The sequence below is a fragment of the Dermacentor silvarum genome, chromosome 8 (genome assembly GCF_013339745.2).
Source record: "Dermacentor silvarum isolate Dsil-2018 chromosome 8, BIME_Dsil_1.4, whole genome shotgun sequence".
NCBI lineage: Eukaryota > Metazoa > Arthropoda > Arachnida > Ixodida > Ixodidae > Dermacentor > Dermacentor silvarum.
The window spans coordinates 179,097,731-179,123,186 of NC_051161.1; the positions used below are offsets into that span (position 1 = coordinate 179,097,731).

Consider the following 25,456-nt stretch of genomic DNA (forward strand, 5'->3'; position numbering starts at 1 on the left):
AATCCGAGAAACGTAATAAAGCGACCACGACCAAGTTTCTGCAATGAGATTCTGCAATCAACCACTTCAGTGTATTTCCTAGGTAAACTTGTCTGTGGCGCGAAATGCCTTTTGTGAAAAGGGGACAGAAGAGAGGAGACAGTGAAGCGCCAAACTACCAACTGTTTATTGACAGTGTCATAACATACAGAAAAATAGTTAACTTCCGCGCGTGCGCAGAGAGCCAATGTATGTCATGGAACTACATGGTCATGAAATGTATTTTGTGAAAAGGGGACAGAAGAGAGGAGACAGTGAAGCGCCAAACTACCAACTGTTTAATGACAGTGTCAGAACATACAGAAAGATAGTTAACTCCCGCGCGTGCGCAGAGAGATAATGTATGACATGGAACTACATGGTCATGAAATGCATTTTGTGAAAAGGGGACAGAAGAGAGGAGACAGTGAAGCGCCAAACTACCAACTGTTTAATGACAGTGTCAGAACATACAGAAAGATAGTTAACTTCCGCGCGTGCGCAGAGAGCCAATGTATGACATGGAACTACATGGTCATGATAACATTTTTTCAAGAAAGCACATTTCTGCAGAATACAATGTGATGGATGTGTCACTAACACAATCAGACCCTTTCTTTTTAATAAAGAAAGCTTCCAACAACTCCCACGAAGTTTTGTCGCCACTTTTGCCCAGAATCGACACTTGCTTAAAGCGTGGCTCACAATGACAGGCCTTACAGTGCGCAGGAAGATGCGCATTGTCACACTTACCAATACCCCAAGCTTTCCAAGCATGATATCTCCTCCATCTTTGATTAAATCTACTGTTATTCTATCTTCTGCAGCCCAATTCTTACACTTTCTCGATTAAGGTCCTCAATCATTTGTTGTAATTCGTCTCCATTGCTGCTGAATAGGACAATGTCATCTGCAAACCGAAGGTTGCTGAGATATTCGCCGTCGATCCTCACTCCTAAGCCTGCCCAGTCTAAGAATACTGCATGCTTGAACACTTCTAAGCATGCAGTGAATAGCATTGGAGAGACTGTCTCCTTGCCTGACCCCTTTCTTGATAGCTAACTTTCTACTTTTCTTGGGGAGAATCAAGGTAGCTGTGGAATCTTTGTAGATATTTGTTAAGATATTCACGTATGCCTCCTGTACACCTTGATTGCGCAATGCCTCTATGAATGCTGGTATCTCTACTGAATCAAATGCCATTTCATAATCTTGCGGTAACTGAAGTGGTATGTTCAGTTAGCGAACACAGTGAAAAAAAAATGTGGGCGAGATGTTTTTCATGGCAAACATACACGCGAACGCGGGACTACCCTTCGAAGCGCGGCATATCGGTGCCCTGGATGGATGGATGGATGGATAGATGAGGCTGAATACGCCAGCCAGCCATGACTAGTAACATATTTTGTACTTTGTGGTGGGTGAAATTTCACCCCTGCCTTGATTTTAGCCACCAATCAGATAACCTCCGCTTGGTTATTTCTACCCGCTTAAAGTCCTCTTTGCCTTCACTGCCCCTAAACCCCAATGCTTTGAAAAAATCAGCCCCGTTGCCCTGCACTGCAGGGCCAAGCCCGTTACAGAAAAGTATGAGGTGCTCAGCCGTTTCCTCTTCCTCTCCACACGCACCGCACAACGAGTCTATACCTCGGTACTTGACTCGGTTCATCTTAGTCCGCAGAGTGGTGGCGTGGAGCAGAGGTAGAACACCCGACTTCAAATCTGAAGGTCGTAAGTTCGAATCCTGCTCCAGTCCACTACATTTTCAGGCATGGAGAGGTGCCTGACACCGGCAAAAAACATTGCCGAGAGCTAGTGGGGCTATACTAGGTCAGGTGCAACCAAACTAGGCAGGCCCACTAAGCTTCATCAAAGTCACTCCCTCACCAGAACAGGAATTGGCCTCCCTGGTTTCAGCATTCGGCCACTACCTCCCTCATGACTCCGACAATTAACCCATGGCCCTCAGTCCCCAGTGGCTGCGGAGCACCTGACCAAGGCGGCGGACAGACCTGCGACGTGGCAGAGGGCGCTAAGAATCTCTGGGTCCGGACAGGCCGCCAATGGAAACTGAACCTGGCAACGTTCAACACGCGTACCCTCTCGAGTGAGGCTAGCTTAGCAGGACTATTTGAAGAATTAGCAGGCATTGCCTGGGATATTATTAGCTTTAGTGAGGTTAGAAGAACTGGTGAGGCTTACACAGTGATGACTAACGGCCACATCCTCTGCTGCAGAGGTCTTCCAGATAAGAGAGAATCTGGGGTAGGATTTCTAGTTCATAACAACATAGCGGGCAACATTGATGAATTCTACAGCATTAGTGAGAGGGTAGCAGTCGTCGTATTAATGCTGAATAGGAGGTACAAAATGAAGGTAGTACAAGCCTACGCCCCAACTTCCAGTCACGATGATGAAGAAATAGAACAGCTTTATGAAGATGTCGAATTTGCAATGAGAAAGGTGCAAACTCAGTATACTGTAGTCATGGGCGACATCAATGCAAAATTGGGGGGAAAGCAGGTTGGCGAGCAAGCAATTGGCAACTACGGCATCGATTCTAGGAATGCAAGAGGGGAGATGTTGGTAGAATTCACGGGAAAGAATAGACTCCGAATATTGAATACATTCCTCAGGAAGCGCAGCAACAGGAAGTGGACCTGGAAAAGCCCTAATGGAGAAACAAGGAATGAAATAGATTTCATACTCTCTGCCGATCCCAGCAGAATGTAGAAGTATTAGGTAAGGTAAAGTGCAGTGACCATAGGTTAGTGAGGTCTAGGATTTCTCTCAATTTGAAGAAAGAAAGAGTGAAATTAGTCAAGACGAAATAGGCCAACCTAGACGCAGTAAGGGTGAAAGCCGACCAATTCAGGCTGGTGCTCGCAAACAAATATGCAGCTTTAGAACAAGAAGATGAAGATAACATAGAGGTAATGAACGAAACCGTAACTAGGCTTATCTCAGAAGCAGCAATTGAAGTGGGAGGTAAGGCACCAAGGCAACTAGTAGAGAAGCTCTCCCAACAAACAAAGGAATTAATAAAGAAACGACAAAAAATGAAAGTTTCCAACTCAAGAGATCAGATAAAATTCGCTCAACTGTCAAAACTGATCAACAAGAAGAAATAAGGGATATTCGAAATTATAACGTGGGAAAGTTTGAGGAATCCATAAAATATGGACGCAGGATGAAATCAGTAAGAAGAAAGCTTGGCATAGGACCAGGCAAGATCATAGAAGTATGGTAATATCATCAGCAATTTCGATGACATAGTAAAAGCAGCGGAAGAATTCTATACTGACCTGTACAGTTCCCAAAACAGCCAAGCTACTTTCATTCGAAATAGTGATGAACCAGATACAGAAGCTCCTTCTATAACTAGCGATGAAGTTAAAAGGGCCTTGAAAGACATGACCAGGGGAAAAGCGGCTTGAGAAGGTGAAATAACAGTAGATTTAATCAAAGATGGAGGAGATATCATGATTGAAAAGCTTGCGGCCTCACAACTTCAATTGTACCAGAGAGCTGGAAGAACGCCAACATTACACTTATCCATAAGAATGGAGACGTTAAAGAATTGAAGAATTACAGACCCATTAGCTTGCTTTCAGTATTGTATAAAATATTCACTAAGATAATTTACAATAGAATCAGGGCAACACTTGACTTCAGCCAACAAAGAGAACAGGCTGGCTTCAGGAAGGGATATTCTACGATGGATCAAATCCATGTCATCAATCCGGTAACCGAGAAATCTGCAGAGTACAATCAACCTCTCTATATGGCTTTCATAGTTTATGAAAAGGCATTTGATTCAGTAGAGATACCAGCATTCATAGAGGCATTGCGCAATCAAGGTGTACAGGAGGCGTACGTGAATATCTTAGCAAATATCACAAGGATTCCACAGGTACCTTGATTCTCCACAACAAAAGTAGAAAGTTACCTATCAAGAAAGGGGTCAGGCAAGGAGACACAATTTCTCCAATGCCATTCAGTGCATGCTTAGAAGAAGTATTCAAGCTCTTAGACTGGGCAGGCAATTGGGAGTGAGGATCGACGGCGAATATCTCAGCAACCTTCGGTTTGCAGATGACATTGTCCTATTCAGCAACAATGGAGACGAATTACAACAAATGATTGAGAACCTTAATCGAGAAAGTGTAAGAATTGGGTTGAAGATGAATATGCAGAAGACAAAGATAATGTTCAATAGCCTGGTAATGGAACAAGAATTCAGGATTGCCAGTCAGCATCTAGAGTTTGTAAAGGAATGCATTTAATAGGTCAATTAATCACAGGGGACCCTGATCATGAGAAAGAAATTTACAGAAGAATAAAATTGGGTTGGAGTGCATACAGCAGGCATTGCCACATCCTGACCGGGAGCTTACAACTGTCGTTGAAAAGAAAACTGTACAATCATTGCATTCTACCGGTGCTAACATATGGGGCAGAAACTTGGAGGTTAACAAAGAAGCTCGAGAACAAGTTAAGGACCGCACAAAGAACGATGGAACGAAAACTCTTAGGAGTAACGTTAAGAGACAGGAAGAGAGCGGTGCGGATCAGAGAACAAACGGGGATAGACGATATTCTAGTTGACATTAAGCGGAAGAAATGGAGCTGGGCAGGCCATGTAATGCGTAGGATGGATAACCGGTGGACGATTACGGATACAGTATGGATACCAAGAGAAGAGAAGCGCAGTCGAGGACGGCAGAAAAGCAGGTGGGATGATGAAGTTAGGAAATTCGCAGGCGCAAGTTGGAATACGCTAGCGCAAGACAGGGGTAATTGGAGATCGCAGGGAGAGGCCTTCGTCCTGCAGTGGACATAAATATAAGCTGATGGCGATGATGATGATGATCTTAGTCCGCAATACTCCCGTCCTGGCTTCAAACAAGAAAGAGCTTCCCCTAGAATTGTCATAGATATTTTCTTTCGCAATTTCTTGCTTGAAAGTTCTGTATGTTCCCAGTGCAGATTTCCTCTGCATCCTGTTTTCCACATACCCCTCTCTTTTTCTTTAACCTATTTCTTAACCGCTGATTCCTGGTTTGCACCTCTCCTGCAGTCCAAATATTTGATTGACAATTTTCCGGTCAGCTTCCTCCACTTTGTGTCAACATTCCTCATGTACTGTACTGTATTCCTCATGTAATGTATTTTTCATAACTGAAAACTCTCCTTGCCCACCGGGTTTCTGCCATTTCTCTCAATCGCTCCTCAAGTTCTATCTAGCTGCTGGCTTCCCTGCCTTCAAATGACGTCCATCCCATGTCACCCTGTATTTCCGTGTGCTCCCAGAGCAAGTCTACCTACCCCTCGCTGCTTAACTTCCAAACTTGCTCGAACCTCTGATCCCATGCATAGGACCGCATTGCCGAAAGTCAAACTAGGGACCATCACCCCTTTCCAAATCCCTCTCACCACTTCGTACCTATTGTAATTCCAGAGTGCCCTATTTTTCATCGCAGCGGCATTTCTGCTACCTTTAGCGGTTACATATTTTTCATGTTCCGTTAGGTATTGTTTGTTTGTCCCATTGTTTGTCCACACTCCAAGACATTTGTACCTATCCACCACTTCCAGCATAACATCCTGTATCCTATGCTCGCTGCCCTGATTATCATTAAAAACCATTACTGCCAATTTTTTGTTGCTAAACTTCAAACCTAAGCTATCTCCCTCTTTACCACAGATGTCCATTAATCTCTGCAAATCTTCCTTGCTGTCAGCCATAAGTACAATGTCATCCGCGTACATCAGTCCTGGTAATGACTGTTTAATCCATTCTCCTTGCTTGAAAAAGGATAGGTTGAAGCCAAGTCCACTCCTCTCTAATTTTTTCTCTAATCCTTGTAAATACAGCATGAACAACAGAGGTGACAGAGGGCACCCCTGCCTAAGCCCCTGCTGTATCTCTATAGGCCCAGATACCTTGTTTTCCCATTTTATAAGCACCTTGTTACTTTTATAGATATCTTTTAAAAGATTACTTGCTGCATTTTCCACATCTAGAGTGCCCAGTATGTCCCACAAATCCTTTTGGATTACACTGTCATAGGCGCCCTTCTACTCACGGCGGCGCCTCTGGTGGCAGCTTTTCTCCCTATATGAAACTTCGGCGGGAGTTTCATGACCAGAAGAAAGTATTGAAGGACCCTGGTATGAGCAAAGAATCGGTTCACCTTTATGTTTGGGTAAGCAAAAAGAATGATATCTAGCAAGAATGGGGAATGAAAAAGCTTGCATTCATAGAAAGAATTTACACTTGGCATAAATTGAATTTGTTACGGCCAGGAAGCTGATTAAGGAAGGACAAACTGATGGAACTCTTTTGGCCAGCGTCGTCCGTGCTTGTTGAGAGGTTGGAGGCGCATCTGTACACGAAGAATTTCTTTTGTTGAGGTACCTGGATGACTCTGCCAATATCCGTGCTGGTGGAATGACGGCTGAGGCTCTTTTAAGTCTTGATACAGTCCCACGTAGACTTGGTATCTCGTCTAAATACTTCTGGATCCGCTTCTTTGTTCGTGATGTGAAAGCCTTGCGAGTTCGGCTCTAGCCCCTTCCTATTGGTGTATATATGCGAGGGCTCCTGTGATGAGGGCCTAGGAGTGCTTGGTGCAGACCACGATGTAAGAAGAACAGGTGATCCGACGACACGGCGACCGCTGCTGCGCAACGCGTCTCACTAATGGTGGAGTTTCACGTCTGCACCGCTGCACGGCAGCACACGTTAGGAGGCTGAAAAAGCGGGAAATTCGAACGTGTACATAATTGTAACTGTACGTAAAGCTCCTTTAAAATAATTAAAACAAATTTTTTACTGTCTCTGTGTGCCACTATACTAATTGAAATCCCTCAGGCGCCGAAACAGACGATAATGTCTCCGGCATTGCGGTCGCGTCGCTGGATCTAGCAGACGGCGTTTGACAATGCCTGGAAGCAGTCGCAGAAAAGTGGTGCGGGCAGACGATAAGTTATCTTTTCTTAATATTTTGCAACGTTTGCTTTACCGTTGAGCAATCAGTCACCCTTGTTCTCGGTAAGCGCTTAATAGTGTTCCCGTGGTATACATAATGGAAAAGGACGAATCCGTTTAATCGCAAGAAAGGGAAGAGAGATTTGCCGTTTGAGCCGCGACGTTGCCTGGCGGAGACGAATCTAGCCTGACTATGGGCAAGAAGTGTTTCGTTCCAAACTGCAAGAGTGGATATGACTCGTGCAAAGAGAAAGTATGTATGTTCAGTGTCCCTAAAGAGACGAGTCGAATGCAAGCATGGCGGGATGCCATACAACGCGAAGACCGAGTCCTTCGACCAGGGGACTACGTGTGCGAAAAAACTTCGACCCAATGTACGTGTCAAAAACATGGACGGCAATGCACAACGGAGTTGTTTTAGCCAGCACGACCCGAAGAGATTATCTAGCTAGAGATGCTGTGCCGACTCACTTTCCGGCTACTTCACACTACACTTTCAAAGAACTGTGTTCCGTGACAACTGACGCCTGCGAAGCGCTTCCGAAAGAAAGAGCAATAGGCAGAAACCACAAGCGAAAAAGAAGAAACAGAAAGCCAAATGTAGTGAATCATGAGTTACTGGAGCTAGCAACTGACGTGCCAATAGAAGACGGCCAGAACCAGAATAGCGAAGCCAACACAGAACAGACTCCAGCTGACGGCAAGCGCAAATCAAAACCTGAAGGCAGTGGACTACAAGAACCGCAGGCAAAAGTATATGTGATGCAAGAGGCAAGAGCTCAAGAGACTTATCGTGTGGACAAGGAAACGTTAGCCATAGCAGCTCAGCAGTCCACAAGACCTCGCAAAATTCAGGACTTCAGTGCGGCATCACATGACGGTAACACCGACAGCATCAACTTCAACACGCTCTTTGAAAATCCGTCTCGCCAGGAAAAATGTCCCAGCTGGGTATGTATATTCTACATCAATGGACCTCATTTCTGTTGGTTTGAAAGTTGCTTTCATTTGTTTTTCTGCTGCCTCGTAATTTTGAATAAAAAAAGCAACAAAACGATCGGCGTCTTCTATCATGAATATTTTATTAAGGAGCATGCGTATAAGGATATACGCATGCAAGGTGCCGCATGCTTCATAAGAAACAAAAAACACCGGATATCCACGGGGTGAATGAGGATGAGTGGGCGAAGCTCCGGAGGGAATCATCGGTAGACCGTGAATCTTCCGTGTAATTCGCCCAGTATCGCCGCACTAAATCGAACGATTGACTTCCACCAATGACACGCGCCATATGTGACGTCATTCCTATTTTATAACAGCGCCCTTCATTATAATTGCACCATGTCCCGCTTAAGGGGACGCTAGCACAAACGCATTAGAAACGTGCAGTACTCTCTAGTAAGGGGGAGAGGCCACAGCGTCTTACGCAGCCGTTTACACATGCCGGAACGTGCACCGCGTTTGCCGACGCCATCACATGACTGCTGAGAGAGTATAACCCCCACCCGCCGTGGTTGCTCAGTGGCTATGGTGTTGGACTGCTGAAAACGAGGTCGCGGGATCGAATCCCGGCCACGGCGGCCGCATTTCGATGGGGGCGAAATGCGAAAACACCCGTGTACTTAGATTTAGGTGCACGTTAAAGAACCCCAGGTGGTCCAAATTTCCGGAGTCCCCCACTACGGCGTGCCTCATAATCAGAGCTGGTTTTGGCACGTAAAACCCCATAATTTCATTTAGTGTATAACCCCGTATTCATAAACGCTCCTCGACTTGAACTTGACTTGCCACCGCCTTCAACGCGTTTCGAACGCGCTGCCCAAGGCGGTGGCAAGTCAAGTACAAGTCGAGGAGCGTTTATGAATACGGGGGTAAGGCGGAGAGGCCACAGCGTCTTACACCAGCTTCTTACACGGGCCGTAACGCGCTAGCACAAACGCGTTAGAAACGCGCAGTCTTTCGTTAATGTTGGGTATTTATTGTCATCGTGGTGCGTGTGTCCATGTGCGCTTCGTGGCGTAGTGGTTCAATAATAAAAAAAAAGCTTCGTGGCGTAGTGGTTAGCGCCGCGCGTTCGGAAGCGAGGTGTCCCTGGTTCGATTCCGCGCTACGGACACAACTTTCGGAATTTTTTCAAAAATAAAAGTAGACGTGGCTACCTACTACTACTACATACTACAGAGGAGGGACAGACCCACACCCTTAGGAGCTTCGCCCCTAACAGCCTTTAAATTGGTGCTTTATGGGCCCAATACTATGCACGGAGCCTGTATGGGAAACGCGCAAACTAAATTTTCGTTTGAGTCTACAGAACAATGATAGCACAGTTCACCGCATTACGCGAAAGCGCCTTTATATACACTCAGGAGGACATTGTACGGGGTACTCCCCTACGCACTCTTCTCGCATGAGAAATGAAAAGGGGGACGCAGCGTATAGTGACGACAGATAGCAACTCGTCGTCGAAACGTAACTTGCAAAATGAATTGTCAGTTGCTTCAACAAAAATGCGGACTGTTAGCGCCGCTTTGAGCGAAATATAGGCTTTTGATTTAAAAATGCAGCAAGCCTAGCGACACTCTCAAGTAACTCTTTAATCTTTCGGGAAATTATGATGATAAGCTCAATATGAGAGCGTTAACGCTAGCTGGCGCTCTGAAAAACGCAGGCTGAAACAGCTGAAACGCGGGCGCTCAGGGTGTGTTTGCCCCCGACGCCCAGCCTCCTAGTCGCGTGCGCCACCTAGCGGCATCCCAACATTAGTGAGACACGCCGCGCGCTTCCATCGGATCACCTGTTCTTCTTATACCGTGGTGCAGACTCTGTTGGGGCAGAACAGTAACACATGAGATGCAGCAGAGATTAGCCAAACTTGTGTAGTGCTTTCTATGTTTGAACCAATTATGCTGCACCGTAAATAGGAACAAACATTCATATCATCTGCTACAAACAAATGACAATGTATCCCAAGACTACCAAGCCAATACAGTGTATATGAAGCATATTTATTTCTGAACCCGGTGTTGTTTACCTGGTAGTAGCAGCAAAAGTCCACACGATGGCCTTGTAGCAGGCAGTAGCTTCTTTTTAATGTGTGTAGTGTGTTGCTTTACACTGGTGTCGTCTTCTTTATTGGATGTCGGGAACAGAAATTTTTACTGCATCAGAAATTGAAAAACAAAATTTGGCAATATGAAATGCAAGAAACTCTGACGTACATATATATTGTAATGGTTTGTCACTGCAGAACATATGCAAATGTACACTGTTTGTTCTACGGTGCTTCATCAGCATGGTAAATATTGGTACTGTCCATAAAATTTATGTCTGCCTAACTACAATGCGTGTCAACACCTTAAGTATTATTAGGATAACAAATGATAACATTCTTGCGCCCATTTATACACTAGAAGAGATCACACTGCTGGTTCCACAAGCAAAGGCATGAAAGACATAAAGCTGTTAGAACTGATGCATTCTTTTTCTAAACGAACGTGATGCACTACTTCACTACTGCAAAATAAATGTGCTAAGGTAAACCAAACTGAACAGCAAGAACATCGGAACCAACAAGGAAGAAATATGGGTGAATTATCATGCGTCCAACTATTTAATACATTCAGATCAGTACTTTCACTTCAATTTGCCAAAGGGTTATTCGAAATAAGTGGTCGAAATAAGTTTTCGGTGGACTCGAAAAAATATATATATTGACCAGGCTAACCAAGCTACTCAGTCGCCTGTAGCCACGGCTACAACGAGGTAAAAATGTGACGCGCGTTCCGATATCCCTCTCTCTTTCGTGATTGTGTGTACAACGACGGCCTCACAACTAAGGGTTTATTTCAGAAACGGCAACGGAGGTTCCTGATTACCCATATGTAATACAGGATCTAGTTGGTTAACTTGTCTCCGCCTGTGAATTAAGGAGACGAATATTAAATAACGATTTTAGCAGCAATGTTAAACGACTCACCGGTATTGCCATCCTCAGTCGCAGCAGCACCCGGCTCCCGTTTCGATGTAGTCAGGGCCCGCACACTCTCAAGTTTAACAAATGGACACAGAGGGCGAAAAAATCATAAACGGCAACGGAGGTTCCTTACTACCCATATGTAATACAGGATCTAGTTCGTTAACTTGTGTCCGCCTGTGAATTAAGGAGACAAATATTAAATAACGATTTAAGCAGCATGGCTCACGACCAAAACCTAGCTTTCGGGCTTACATCTCAGGTCGGAAACACGTCACTTCACCCCAAGTTAAATAACGCGAGGTGTCGAAGCGCAATAAAGTGATTTTAGCTCAAATAAGCAACCAGCATAAGTGTACCAACCAGTGAATCCGTGCTTGCCGTGTACCCGAAGATACCGGTAAATATGTTAAATCCAGGCGAAAGGTCACACTATTTAACATCTGTATGATTGGTCTTTCCGAGAGGTTGGCATGCGTTGAGGACGTCAAGCACACCATCTACGCCGACGACATTACCATCTGGTGCGCCGGGGGATGCGAGGGCAGAGTCGAAGAAGCCATGCAGGAGGCCATCGACGTGATCGAGGAGTATCTCCGCCCCACCGGACTTCGGTGCTCCCCCGCCAAGTCGGAGCTTCTGCTTTACAGAAAAGAGAAGGGAAGAAGACCCAACGATTGGAAGCCAGTCTCCGAAAGCAGCATCTGTCTTCACACTTGTGATGGAGGGGTGATACCCAGGGTCGACGTCATTCGGGTCCTGGGCATGTTTGTCGAATACAACGGCGCTAACGGAACGGCTCTCTGCGAGATCATCGCAAAGACGGACAACGCCTTCCGCCTCGTTCGCAGAATCGCAAACAGACACAGAGGCATGAAGGAAGCCAATCTCCTCACCCTTATCAACGCCTTCGTATTATGCCACTTCACGTACACGATTTCTATGCACAACTGGCTCAGAGCGGAGCGAGACAAGCTCAATGCTCTCATCCGCCAAGTAGTGAAAAGGGCTCTCGGGCTACCCATTAGGACCCATACTGAAGATCTCCTCAAGCTGGGGGTACACAACACCGCCGAGGAGATTGCCGAAGCCCAAGAACGCGCGCAACTCTCTCGCCTGACCACCACAGAGGCAGGTAAACGCATCCTCGAAGAGCTGGGTTACCCTCCTGTGGTATCTTCGAGGGTCAGTACCCCGATCCCTAGGTGCATTCGAGACAAGTTCGAAGTGGCCCCCATGCCTCGAAACGTCCATCCCGTCCACAACGAGGGCAGACGCAAGGCGAGAGCAGTAGCAATTCTGAAAAAGATCTATCAACAAGGCATCAGAGCACGCTTCGTCGACGCCGCGGAGTACAGCGATGGAAAGACCTTTGCCGTCGTCGTGGTCGACTCCAGCGGCAAGCTTTCCAATAGCGCTTCAATTCGCACTTCAGACCCCGAAGTCGCCGAGCAAGCCGCCATCGCCCTCGCCCTGCTAGACGGTCGTGGGTCTGAGATCTACAGCGATTCCAAAACGGCAGTTAGGGCTTTTCAGAAGGGTCGCATCGCCGAGCAGGCTGCTCGTCTTCTTAGCGTCTCCAATCCGGATGCTCTCACGCATCATTCGATTCACTGGTTTCCCGCTCACGTAGGGTCGGTCGAGGGTGCTCCCCCGAACCTCGATGAGTCTGCTCACGAGACTGCGCGCGACCTCACCGACCGCGCTTCCTCTGTAAGGAGAGCCGACACCCCTCCCCCCTACGGCCACAGGGATGCTCCCGCTACTCACAACGAGGTGACAAAATTTTTTTACATGTCCAGAAGGGTCTTTCCACCCCCTCATCCCAAATTGAATAGGGCGCAAGCTGTTTCGCTTACACTTTTACACTTACAACTTGTTCAACACCACGTTCGCTACAGTATTTTCCGATGAACTGACCGCACCCTCCCGTTTACCTTCACTTCACTTTGATTACGGCATGTCAGCGATCACTTTCTGTGAAAATGGAATTTCATCCATAATAGAAAATACTAAATTGTCATCCTCAGCTGGAATGGACGAAATTAATTCCAAAATCTTGAAAAACACCAAACACAATGTCTCACTTTATCTCACCCTAATTTTTTCACAGTCACTTTCTTCAGGAGTCATTCCAGACGACTGGAGGACAGGGAAGGTCGTTCCGGTCTTCAAGTCAGGTAGCAGAAATTCCCCACTTAATTACCGCCCTATATCTCTAACAAGCGTCCCCTGTAAAATCATGGAGCATGTGATCTACTCCCACATAATTAATTTCCTTGACAGCAATCACTTTTTTCATCCTTCACAACATGGCTTCCGCAGGGGGTTGTCATGTGAAACACAGCTTGCCGTTTTTCTACATGACATCCATACTAACCTGGATGGTAACGTACAGACTGACGCGATCTTTCTTGATTATGCGAAAGCGTTTGATAAAGTTCCTCACCAACGATTGCTTGCGAAGCTTTCCCAGTTAAATTTACATCCTACTGTCTTAACATGGATTACAGAATTTCTTACTAATCGATCGCAATATGTTGTTATAAATAACCACCTCTCCACTCCGGTTTCAGTAACGTCAGGCGTCCCCCAGGGATCGGTTCTTGGCCCGCTCCTATTCCTAATCTATATCAACGACTTACCTTTGCATGTATCCTGTAATATACGCATGTTCGCCGATGACTGTGTTATCTACCGCGCCGTAATAAACACTCCGGATCAGCTAACCCTACAAAGTGACCTTGCTAACATTTCAGAATGGTGTACCACTTGGTTAATGACATTAAACGTTAACAAATGCAAAAGCATGTCGTTCACCCGCAGCCAAAACCCTCGGAGGTTTGCGTACACAATTAATAATTTGGTTCTAGAATCAACTAACACTTATAAATACCTCGGTGTCACTGTGTCAAACGATCTGATTTGGCGTACGCATGTGCATAACATCATTTCAGCTTCTAACAAAACTTTAGGTTTTTTAAAACGTCATTTGCGGAACGCTCCAAATCACGTAAGATTACTTGCTTATACATCACTTGTGCGACCGAAACTTGATTATGCCTCCGCAGTCTGGAATCCGCATCAAGCATATCTCATCGATGCTCTTGAAGCTGTACAAAACCGCGCCGCTCGATTCATCCATTCTTCATATTCATATGACATCAGCGTCACGTCACTGAAATTACTATCTGGGCTTCCAGACCTCGCTTTACGTCGGCGCATCGCTTCCCTCTGTCTTTACCACAAATTCTTTTACAGTCCTACCCTTCACCAAGCACCTTATATCACGTCCGCATCGCGCATATCATACCGAACCAGCCACTCGAAACAGGTTTCACGACCACGTTCCCGAACATCAACATTTTTAGCCTCGTTTTTTCTCCGCATGGCGGCAGTCTGGAACGGCCTCCCTCCTGCCATTGTCGAAATAATCTGCCCATCCGTATTTTTACAAGAGGTCACTGACCATCTGCAACTACGTTGTACTTGAATTTTCATTATATATGTTTGTATTTACATGCGTGTATGTATATGTACATATATAAGCGTTAATATCTGTATACATGTGTGCATGTACTTGAATATGTATATGTGTACACATTTGTGTGTGCATATGTTACTTGAACAATTGTAAAGTCAAATGTTGTACCCACCCCTTATGTAATACCCCTGAAGTCAGGGGTCTTTAAGGTAAATAAACTGAACTGAACTGAACTGAACTTTTACAGACCGGCACATATCCGTGTCTGGCCGTTCTGCACGAAGTTTACCCTGACGTATATCGCGACGACGCCTTCCCATCCTGTGGGCAGACCTCCACTCTAGCACACATGCTCTGGGAGTGCGGGTCGAGATACCCCAAGTTCAGAAAGGATGAGTGGGACTCGCTTCTGCGTAGCCCCGCTCTAGACAAGCAAATCCTGGCTGTCCGGCGTGCTCGCGACCGAGCCGGTGGGCTAGACCTGCCGGTCCCGACGTGGGACTAGCCGGGTGCGCGACGAGTTCGGGTCCTCGCCGGACCTGTAATAAAAGTTATTTCACTCAAAGGTCACGTGGGAGGTCGATGATGATGAACGTTAATTTGCGTTTATAATGGCAAAAAAACAATAGTGGTACTACTCAACAGTACAATGTATAATTAGGAATAATATTTTTGTACTCTTTGTCATAAAATAAAAACACTAGGATAAGTGTGGGAGTTAGTTTGTAGGTTGAAATTGCGCTTACTACTGCGCCTCTAGCGGGAGACTACGGCACTCACCGGCGCAAGTTTTTGACGACGTGCTACGCTTGGTTTATGATTTTTTCGCCCTCTGTGTCCATTTGTCAAACTTGAGAGTGTGCGGGCCCTGACTAGCGAGGCACCTGGTCTCGGAGGCCACTCGCGGAGCACCAGTGGATGCATGTGTAGAGGCTGCCGCGTTTCGAAACTCGCCGTGGATTTCCGACGCCACGTGCAGGCATTAGATGGCGCCGAGTGTTGTTAGGGAGGAAAGTTGTCATTTTTCCGGGGAGGGGGGGCTGGGGCCCGACCAGCTTTTCGAAACCTACCCATATATATATATATATATATATATATATATATATATATATATATATCCTCTGCTAACAATTTTCAATTTTTAGCTTTCTGGCGAAAGCAATTATATCGACACTCCAGGCAAATTGTCGCGGTTGTCGTCGCCCTGATGTTCCCCATTAAAACCAAAAGCCATATACATGAGCGACCCATACCCATTGGGTGCAGGAAAGAGCACGTAACAGTGAGCCGAAAAGATGGCGGCTTGAAGGTATTATTTCCCACGCGCTCAATATTCGGGTTAGTTGTAGGTCACGTAATCAAACACGAATTGGAAGCAGAGAACGCGTCTTCTCCTCTAGCCCTGCCGTAACTGTAAATGACTGTGCGCGGCTCACGCTTATGCCATATCTAATTGTTGGGAATCATTGGTGGGTGCAATGATAAAGGGCGACCACGGATGACTGATAACTTCATGCGCGCTGTCTTCCTTGCCGGGCTGTCATTCTGCGCCCCTAGTGTTCCAGAGTGAAGAGACAGAGGTCACCGCAGATCACTCCCAGAGACCGTCAGTAGTGGACATAAAAATAGGGAGATAATGATGATGAATCTAATGTTCAGAGTTGCGGTGAATCGCGCGGCTGTACGAACCGTTCGCCTCCGCTGCCGGCGTTCTTCACAATGCTTGCGTTGTGAAAGCGATTGCTCGAGGTCATCCAGTGAAGTATTTACAGGTTCAAATGGCCCGTGCTTTTGCCATGTACACTATGTTCACTACGCTTACTATTTTAATTTTAGGTGAATATTTACTACAATTTATATGCCACTACAACTAACGTATAGACTAACGTAATAACGTTATAACTAACGTAAGGGTCACACTTTTCTGTCGCGATTTTGACACGCCTTTCATGGGACCGGGCCATTTGACCTCATTTTCCCAACTACGAGTATCAAATCCGCCGTTAACCTCCGCGATCGCCTCCTCTCGTCATCCAGTAGCGACGCGCCAAAGTACGCTGCGCGCGACAATGCGCTGTTGAGCCCGATTGGAATCAGCGCATGTAACGCAATTGCTTCTTGGTTGGATGTCTTTTTTTAATATTTGCTGTCAAGTTATGGGTGCGGCCCTTACACGGGTGCGATCCTTACACGGATTTACACGGCAAGACTTCGTGCAATTGTCTTCTACTTCGCTATCACTAATACTGCTTCGCCTTCCCGGCCAAACTTCACTCTTTCTTACTTTTTTAGTACTTTGAGCCCGAGTATAAGCGCTGCTGCGCATGACTTCTAGACTTCTATTTATTCTGATTTTGAGTGAGTCGGGCTTGGCATCATTTCGGTTACTGAGTGAAATCTATATACAAGGTGTTCCAGCCAACAGTTACCAAAATTTTTAAAGGTGGCCTGTGGCACATAGTACAATTCTAGTTCATGAGCTTGTCTACTCGAAGAGGCGGGCATTACTTGCACAAAAAATTCCAAGTGCATAATCTACTAATTAACAAAATAAACCAATTAAGTCTTAGCTAATTACCTTATGGACCATGTTGCAATAAAAAATTTTAGCCGTGGAGTACGGATTCACTTTGAACTAAATCTCAGGCTGACACCAGTGTCGAGATATTAATTCTCTAACTTTACGGAGAAATACATTGACGTGCGAGTCACTTTCGCAACAAAACGTCGTTTTATGCATCAAAGCACAAAAGTATGAAAACAACAAATTATAGGATTTTACGTGCCAAAACCACCATCTGATTATGAGGCACGCCGTAGTGGAGGACTCTGGAATAATTTAGACCACCTGGGGTTCTTTAACGTGCACCTAAACCTAAGTATACGGGTGTTCTAGCATTTCGCCCCATCGAAATGCAGCCGCCGTGGCCGTGATTTGATCCCACGACCTCATGCTTAGCAATCCAACACCATAGCCACTAAAAAACCACGGCGGGTAAGCGCAAAAGTAACTAGAACGCCAATGCATTTGTCCGCAATGTTCGGGAATTAATATCTCGAAACTGGTGCCATCCTGAGAACTAGTTCGTAGTGCGAATTCCACAGGTAGAATTTGTAAATTGCAACACGGGCCATGTTAAAAACCTAATTAGTGATTTATTTAATTAGTCGATTATGCATTTCAATTTTTTCTGCAAGTAATGCCCACAGGACGGATGAGTTACATCCATGGTGGCGGCTGAATCGCGAAGTGCCCTGCACATTTTCCCGTTTACCACGACGTCCTGCATATATGGCTCGATCAGCCTCATATTTTCGTCTGACTGGCTAATGCTGGCGAACGCGATTTGCTCCTTGCAATTTGGGGAGATATGTCCTTCCTTTCCGCAACGGAAGCAGATAATTGCTCTACGGGCCTCGAACGTGCGCGCTACGTCTGTTTTAGCTTTAGCGGCCCCAACCGACTGGGCTTTCGCTGCTAGTCCTTCACTCGCCATCTCAGCCTTAGTCCTTTGCTGAACTCGTCGCTCGTAGATGATCTATTATTCGGAAACAGTGGGTTGCGAGAGGAAAACCGCTTTAAAGAATAGTCCTTTTTTTCTGGCCTATCTTCCTGAACTGGTTTTCCTTGGAAGTTTCGGCGCGTCTAATATTCCTCTGCGAGCTGCGCTGCCTTCTCTAGGTCTACCTCTGGAAGCCTGTCCTGCAGCCAGAGTCTAACTTCTTCTGGAAGAACTCGGTAAAACTGCTCCAGTGCTATGCATTCAAGCACCTTGTCGTGATTGCCATACACTTCTGCACTTTTGAGCCACTCCTTTAAGTTAGATTTTAACTCGTACGCGAACTCAGTGTGCGACTCGCTGCCCCCTTTTGCCTGTCTAAACCGCTGTCGAAATGCCTCGGCAGAGAGGCGGTGTTTGCGAAGAAGCGCGGCTTTTACCTTCCCATAATTCTCGTAGTCTTCTTTAGACAAGCGTGCGAGAACCTCCGCAGCCTCTCCTGGGACAACTGAAAGAGAGTTTTTGAGACCAAAGGCTTTCGTCCAGCCCTCTCTTTTCACACGTACGTTCGAAATACACGAGAAAAAGTGCGATTTCCCCGCCTATCCTGTACGGTAGCATCAGGTCCTGAGTTTAGGCGTATCGTCTCCACCAGAAAGGGGACTTGAACGCGCCGAGCTGATTCGACTTTGCTCTATTTCCAGCTCTCTCATTTTAGGAGCATAAACTCGCTCTTCGCGCCTTTTTTTTTCTCTTCTCAAAAATTTCTCCCCAAACCTCTTCGACTTCCTCCTCAGTTACCTCTTGTGCCCTCATAACGTCAAGAATGGCTTTCTTTTGCTTTGCCGCGGCAACCGAAATGCCCATCTCCTGACAAACATCAAGAAGGTCCTGTATCCTGAGCTTCTCCATCGTGATCTGACGGCTCATCTCCGGTTTTGCCTCTCAATTAGCTTTGCTTCCGAAGCCAGAAATTTATGCGAGGCTTGAAGCGTACTAAGACAAAACCACTACAACCCTTTCAGAATACCTGAGCAAAAATGTCCTCAGCATTTACGTGTGTGACAGAGGTCTGGCGATGCGAAAGGCAAACGTCGGGCACTCACCCCTCCAAAGTAGCTGACGCCGGTCGATCTCGTGGCTGCCGTTGAGCGGTGTAGCGGGCGTTTATCCGGCTTCGAATCCCACAGCTTGCCATCCACTGTTGTGACTTGGCGGTCGAGGACGATAGACGGACGCTTTCAGCAGACGAAGAAGAAACAAAAATCTTTATAGAATATTTACAGATAGTGGGCAATAGCGTACATGTAAGAGCGCATCATACCGACTGGGCGGCTCTCTGGCTTAACAATGGGCCGGTTCTTCCTTAAATACCCTTGGCGGCGACTCCTCGTCGACAGGACCCAGACGGGGCGGTTGCCGACGTCACCCGCGTCGTATTGTGTCATCGCGTCCCTTGGTGACTCGTCGACGGGACCCAGAGGGTGGCGATGATGGCCGGTGCCATTCGACTCAGATAAATCAGAGTTCCTCTCGCCTCGATGATAGGGTTGGCACGTACTATGGCACAACAGTGCATTCGCCGCACGTGTCCAGTTTCCTACGGCTCCTCGAGGTCCAGGCGAATTAATGCCGCCGATCATGACCACCGATCAAAATAAAAGTGTGTCTTTCTTCGGGATGACCGCTGTCGCCGCTCAAGAGAAATACAATTTGCTCATACCTTTGATTTAAATTCTGCGTCACCTCTATGTAGTGTGCTAAACTGCTTCGCTGGTAATCCACCTTCACAGCAGTGGAATGGCGAGTCATTTTTCATCCTCGCTTCTCATCGCACGTAATGCGAGGGCCTTGCACTACGTCAGTTAGATGCTGAAAAGGCCACAGGGACAGACCCTGGTGCGTGCCGGGTTCTCTCCGTGGTGTCTCTTTGTCGCGTCGTTAAAGATGAATGTACTGTATCGCAAACTGGCAAAGTTGTCTGAAGCTTAGTTGTTTCACCAAATGTTCCTTAATTCAACTTTCGATCATTCTGTGACAGCTCCGTCTTGTATGCATGCCGGCTGGATTTCTATTTCAACCTATGTGATCCAGCCACGTAGTTATTTTTTTTACTGCATTTACACAGACGCTGGTGGCTGCCCGACTGTGCCAGTCCGTGGTGAAAGGACTGGAGTCGTTCCGAAAGAACCCTGACAACCAGTACGTACTGTACACACAGGACAGCGGGTGGCGCTGCCTGCGATGGCTTTGGGAAACTCCGAACGAGCATCTACTTGGCACATGGAACCGGGTCATCGCTGAAGCGCAGGCACTGGTGGACCGTGGAGCAACATCGACGCGCACATGATTTCTCCACGCGCTTATAAGCGGCACTGGCGTGCAGGGTGTCGAAGCCGTCCCACTGCAACACTTGCTTTTTTCTGCGCATGAATACGAACGTGATTGCAGGATGGCATCAGACAAAAAAGTATGAATACGATGCGATGGAGGTGGCAATAAATGCGCAGTGTCGTGTGTGCGTGAGTGACTTTTGTGGGAAAGTGAAGAAATATAATGCTGCATCCACGAGCTTATCTTAGAAAAAGTGTGCTCTATTTCTTACCTTTATATATTCATAGCTGTGGATAAGAGTGCGCTTAAGTCCTGGGTCCAAACCCCGGCTAGCTGTTACGGGCCACCACCACACCGGTTCTTCTGCCTCATCTGCTTTATGATGTCACTGACAGTTTTCTAAAAAATGCGTAGCTTGCACTGGAGCCGCAATGCTAAAGGGACTGCGGAGCTGATGGACACCTTGCTAGTCCAGGCTTTTGGGCTAGGCTAAGCACTACCAAGTCATCCCCAGCATTTTCCGGAATTTATTGATTATTTGTCGATTATCGATTAGCTATTGATCGGCTACCGCAAGGTATTGGTCAGGTATTTGGGCTAGCGTAAGCACTACTTATATATCCCCAGCATTTTACGGAATTTATTGATTATTGTTCAATTATCGATTAACTATCGATTGGCTATCGATGACTTACAAAGCTGCCCAACCATGCTTAGCTAGACTTAGGCAGGCTAGTTCACAGGGGTGTCTGCCATTGCGCCTGGGGAAGGGCGAAACAGTGCCAGCGTCGTTGCTCGAACCGCGCCTGCAGCTCGGCGTCCATGGCATAATGGAGGTTCCGGGGCGCGCCAACTGCTTATAAGGCCCTTCTCTCTTGCCGCACAGCGCGCGCTGATAGGGTGCTAGAGTAGAGCTGTAGCGAGACGGAATCGAGCGCTTGTGGGCTGCTGGCGCCCTCTCTGGCGCTGCGCTGGTACCTGACGGGCGTTTGGGAAACGATTTTCAGGAGTTTCTGCTAATTAATGCACTTAATACTTGATTATTCCTAACCTTTAAGTTATTCTGAATCATGTTAGGTTATTTTGAACCGGTTTTGATCAATTCTACACTTGTTTTGACCCTGATTTGGGAACTTGTTCTTGCGCGTGACCTCGACAACATGAGATCACATTACAAGCCCCTAAATTGCTTCGCACTTAAAACAAGTGAAGACACGAGATGGCCGGGTTAGTATAATGTAGATGAAATGCTACAAAATAAATGAATATAAAATCAAATCGAATCAAATCAAAATTTATTCCAACATACAGCAGATGTTGAGGACCCTGGACAAAAAGCCAGCAAGGCTTGACGTGGTCCATGGCCCCGTTTTAAAGGCAGCAACAAAACAACAAAGGATAAACACAGTCTAACACAAGAAAATAGAAAAGGTGAATGTCCCCACTATTAACTTTGAAGCCATTATCAGGATTACCATGAGGAAATAAAGCACATAAAGCAACTCATATGACATACATATTGAGTATTTTTTAGAAGTACAGCTAGTACTTGAAAAATACAGTACAGAAACAATAAACAGAAACTTAACAACAGTCAAAACATGCAACACTATATACACAAGCTTTATACAAAACCTTTATAAAAGCTTTTATGGGACACAATATGTATGTAATAGTTTATACAGCTTTATATAAAAATGTCTTGATACACATAGTACAAAGGCAAAACAAAAATAATTATTATACAGGAAATACACCGCATCAAAGAAAGAACGTTTGCATACACACTTGCATTTAGATACATCTTTATACTAGCATTAAAAAAAATAAAGCATTATGTTATGTTTGCCTTGTTTAAATGGTAAGGTAGTCGAAAACAAAGCATTTGATAGGTATAATTTGTTCTACGCCTCGGTAATTCCCACATTTCCGAGCTCCTTGTAATAACCGTTTTATGTTTTGGTACCAAGTTAGATATACGTTTTAAGGTGTCGTTGCTTATTTTAATACGGGTCGTATAGCTTCGTATTAACATGTTTTCGTAAATGTTGGGCATAGGTAGCAAATTCAGCTTTTCAAATAGAGGACTAGTTGGCGTTAAGTAAGGAACATCTAGGATACAACGTACGGCCTTTTTCTGCATTCTATGCAGTGTTGATATTAGAAAGCGTTGTAGTGCCCCAGATAAGGTTGCAATAGTTTATGTATGATAAGAACAGTGATTTGTACAGAAGAAGTTTCTGGAAGGAAAAAACGCAATTTGCATAGTCACCCGAGAGAGCTTACCCATTAGCATTTCCACGTGATGTTCAAATACGACGCCAAGACACTTAAAAGAAGGAACAATTGGCAAAATGGAGTTATTAAGCTGTAGAGTGGTACAAGTATCAATGTTTCGATTTTTTGGCCTAAAAAGTACAGCCTTTGTTTTATTAACATTTATTGTTAACGAGTTCACGTTACTCCAAGAGGATAATTTTAACAGAACCTTGTTGGCTTTAATCATGATGTGTTCAGCATCTTTTGCGGTTACTAGAATTGTAGTGTCGTCTGCATATACAATAAATTTTACGTCATTATCAATGCTCACCAAATCATTAATATAAATACAAAAAAGCAAGGGCCCCAAAATACTTCCCTGTGGTACTCCTCCGTCAAGTGGTTTCAAATCAGACGTGTGACTGTTTATAACTACTTGTTGCATGCGGTGTTGAAGATATGATTCCATTAATTTCAGAAAAACGCCTCGAAAGCCATAATAGTTTAACTTTTCTAGTAGGGTAGTATGATTTATGGAGTCGAAGGCCTTTGAGTAGTCGACAAAAATACCCAATGTACATAGCTGACGTTCGAAAGAATCTAGTATAATTTCTTTTTGCGTTAGAAGGGCAGTTTCAGTAGACTGACCTTTCGTAAATCCAAACTGCATATTTGTCATTAATTTATGCTTAGTTATAAAGGATGTGATGCGGCTGTGAATTAGTTTTTCGAGAGGTTTTGAAAAAAATAGCAAGACGGATATTGGTCTATAGTTAGTTAAATCGTTTTTATCGCCGCCCTTGTGTAACTTTAGCAACCTGGAGGCGTTTTGGAAAAGTACCATCAGATAAAACAAGGTTGTAAATGTGTGTCAATGCCGGAGTGATTGCATCTAGTACGTACTTTGCAGGCCCGATTTCAAAACCGTCGGCATCGCAACATTTACTATTTCTGATGGATAAAAAAGTGCTAATTATTTCATTATCTGTCGTAGGACTCAAAAATGCCGACTGGCTGATCCTCGAACTTAGATAATTCAAGCAACTTGGATCGTAATAACTCTTTACTAAATTGGTGAAATAATTGTTGAAAGTTTCTGCCAGTTCCTTTTCTGATATTACATTTCCATCAATCGTTATTTCTCTAATGGTCTCCTTACAGCCACTTCGGCCAAGAACTGTATTAATACGCTTCCAAACAATATCTGATTTTTTCATAATGTCATCGTGAAATAAATTTTGTAAGTACTCTCTTTTCTCACGACGTAGAAGACTATTAACTTTATTCCTTTGTACCCTAAATTGATGCAAGGTTTCTTGAGCCCACGTTGAAATAAAGGCATCGAATAAGCGGTTTTTTGTGCGTATTTCTTGTAAACACTGTTTTGTAGCCCATGGATTTCTACTTTTGCGTGCAGGTTTAAGAACTTTGTACCTGAAGCATTTCTCATAAGCAGCTTTAGACTTTTCGTGAAAATATTCGTAAGCGGTCTCGGGGTCTGTAATTAGCAGTAGAGGTGACCAGTCAATAAGCAATATTTCATTGCGAAAATTGTTTAAACTGTGTGCGTTTACGTCTCGTACAGTCAAATGAAAGTCATTCGCGGTTCCAATAGGTGCGGTTAGTTTCAAGAATAAAAAAATTGGGAGGTGATCGCTGATGTGACTGCCTATAACACCTGATGATAAATTTGTATTTTCAATATTAGTTATAAGGACGTCTATTAGTGTAGTTGAACCATGCGAAATATGAGTCGGAGAATTTACTACATTTTCAAAACCTTTAGATTCAAAGGTCCTATATAATTCTTCACGCGGTTTAGAAGTCTTTAACAAGTCAATGTTTATATCACCTGCCATAATGAGCTTGAATCCATTATCGTTAATCCAGCTTAGGTACTCGTCTATAAAGGACAGAAAGTTTGGTATACATGTATTTGGAGGTCTATATAGAACACAATACACATTATCATTGCATTTTATTGAAAGCACTTCATACTCTTTAGTAACAAGGCAAATGACTCAATTAGTTGGCATTGCAACGTGTTTTTTGTCATCAACATAACGCCTCCTCCTCTTCGAGTGGGTCGATTTAGGAAAAATGATTTATAACCGGGCAACTTAAGCACATCTATTTCATTTTTATACCAAGTTTCAGTTATCATCAGCACATCTGGAGTGAAACCAAACGAGGCAGTAAGCGCAACAATTTGGTCTTCCTTGTTTCGTGCTGATTGTGCGTTTATGTGGATGAAAGATAATGAATTTTTATTTCTTGCGTATAAGTTACTCACATCGCAAGGCGAAAGATACGCACGACAAGCGGTGTTCGTGGGCATCACGTCACCGAAAGAAGAAATCCTTTCTTTAGTCGATCTTATCAAGATCCGAGACGCAAGCTATGCGCAGTGTTCGGGACGACTAAGTTTTCTTGCGAAAATTTTGCCGTCCTTTGTCCATGCAAAACGCCAATTCTTTTCTTTCTTTTTCGCGATCGTCATGCCCAGCAGCTTTAGTTCGAAACATAAATGTTCGTTGATATTGCCACCTGTAGGTAGTGGGTCGAGGGCAAGAGTGGGTCGAGCCCAAGAGAAGAAAGAAGACCGCGCGCGCCTTCTCTGCTCGAGCCAGCCCCGACGGTCGCGTCTTCCAAGAGCCAGCTGCTCTACGTTTATTAAACCTTCAGGGCTACTTCTCGAGGCTCGTGACAAACTGGTGGAGGTGCTGGGTATACGTCTTCACGGATGTTGCAGACCCCTCCAAGGATCCGCGCTACGAATCCAGTGCCTGTCGACACTCCCGTGCATCGGGCCAGCCGCAGGATCCCGGGACTGTCTCCAGAAGTCGTAAACGCTACAGTTCCCACCACATCAACCGGTATGACCAGTGCTTCTC

The 25,456-nt window shown here is 45.2% G+C and overlaps 1 protein-coding gene across 1 annotated transcript in view; it reads left to right on the plus strand.

Annotated features, from left to right (window-relative positions):
* Positions 1-20,573, plus strand: part of LOC119461884 (hydroxylysine kinase) — a 435,160-nt gene extending 414,587 nt beyond the window's left edge. Inside the window, exon 8 of the mRNA XM_037723252.2 lies at positions 20,098-20,573. Coding sequence (XP_037579180.1) covers positions 20,098-20,319 — 222 coding nt within the window. The 3' untranslated portion in view covers positions 20,320-20,573. The remainder of the gene's footprint in view (positions 1-20,097) is intronic.
* Positions 20,574-25,456: the final 4,883 nt, after the last annotated feature.